The following is a 1,600-nucleotide window of genomic DNA, read 5'->3' as shown; positions in this document are numbered from 1 at the left end:
TGGAGAATGGAGAAGAGATGCAGGAGGAAAAAGTTACCAATAAAAACAAAAAATCTAGTAATTTTCATCATCAAAGGTCAGCAGCGAGACATTGGTCAATTAAATATAAAGGTAGATTATGCATATAAATAGTTGTTTTATTTAACATTTAATTATTGGAGGTTTGTATAGTTCTCTGATTTAGCATTTGACTGATTTTCTTCATTTTGAGGAGGACAGAATCTTTATTGTGCAAGTGAGATAAATAAATGCTCACATTTAGTCTAGAACTACAATAACCATCATGTTCACACACACACACACACACATGTGAAAAAGTAACTCAGATATTTGGAGTACATTTGAAAAGTAATGCGTTACTTTATTAGTTACTTGGAAAAAGTAATATTATGCAACTCAAGTTACTTGTAATGCGTTTCCCCAACACTGGTCATAATAATAAATCTAAGGATTTTAATAGATGCTCCGCCCCTAATAACGTGGCGCTGGCTTCTGTTTGTGTCTCAGGTGTCCATTGTGATTTGCACGGCGTTCATCCTGGCCTGGTCTCCGTACGCCGTGGTGTCCATGTGGTCTGCGTGGGGTTTCCACGTGCCCAATCTCACCAGCATCTTCACGCGACTCTTCGCCAAGTCCGCCAGCTTCTACAACCCGCTCATCTACTTCGGCCTGAGCTCCAAGTTCCGCAAAGACGTGAGCGTTTTACTGCCCTGCGGCGGCGACGGGAAGGACACGGTCAAACTCAAACGCTTCAAAAAGATCAAGGGGAAGGCGGAGGGGGCGTCGCCCAGAGCCCCGCCCTTCAGGCCCGCGCGCGAGGACATCCGCGACCCACGCAAGATCCAGAACAAGTACCATCCAGGGCGAGAGCCGGCAAACCCCGCCCCCAGCCCGGACTCAGGGGTGGGCAGCCGTCCTGAGACTCCGCCCCCTGCGGGTAAAGCGGTGTTCTCCATCGACCTGCCCCAGCCATCAGACACGTCTGAGTCTCTGTGTGTCCGACTGTAGGTCAAGCTATTTTTGTAAATGATGGATGTAAATGTGAAATATTGTTTTTTTTAACTGTGTACGTCGACAGTTTTGTGTTTACATGCAGTTCATCACAAGACATTAAATTTGAAACTTCAAACATGACATTCAGGTTTTAAATGACATACACTCATCATACGGCTCTTCACTGCCGTCCTAAATGAGCCGCTATACGGGCAAGTGGGGTAAGATGAGCCACCCCCCTTTATCTTGGCTGCTGGACACTTTTATTGTATCGTATAAAAACTAGGGCTGTCAAAAGATTAATCGCATCCAAAATAAAAGTTTGTGTCTATATTAGGGCTGTCAAAAGATTAATCGCGATTAATCGCATCCAAAATAAAAGTTTGTGTTTATATTAGGGCTGTCAAAAGATTAATCGCATCCAAAATAAAAGTTTGTGTTTATATTAGGGCTGTCAAAAGATTAATCACGATTAATCGCATCCAAAATAAAAGTTTGTGTCTATATTAGGGCTGTCAAAAGATTAATCGCGATTAATCGCATCCAAAATAAAAGTTTGTGTCTATATTAGGGCTGTCAAAAGATTAATCGCGATTAATCGCATCCA

At 42.9% G+C, this 1,600-nt stretch overlaps 1 protein-coding gene across 2 annotated transcripts in view; it reads left to right on the top strand.

Moving 5' to 3' along the window:
* The window catches only part of opn6a (opsin 6, group member a), a 31,501-nt gene extending 30,112 nt beyond the window's left edge, over positions 1–1,389 (top strand). Inside the window, exon 6 of one of the 2 annotated variants that reach the window (XM_079845152.1) lies at positions 508–1,389. In XM_079845152.1, coding sequence (XP_079701278.1) covers positions 508–1,008 — 501 coding nt within the window. In that variant the 3' untranslated portion in view covers positions 1,009–1,389. The remainder of the gene's footprint in view (positions 1–507) is intronic. The other variant, XM_079845151.1, reaches the window with a different exon arrangement.
* The last annotated feature ends 211 nt before the right edge of the window (positions 1,390–1,600 follow it).

Source organism: Gobio gobio, assembly GCF_949357685.1.
Source record: "Gobio gobio genome assembly, chromosome: 19".
Classification (NCBI taxonomy): Eukaryota; Metazoa; Chordata; class Actinopteri; order Cypriniformes; family Gobionidae; genus Gobio; species Gobio gobio.
The sequence above is the reverse complement of the archived record's forward strand: the minus strand, read 5'-3'. Positions and strand labels throughout refer to the sequence as shown.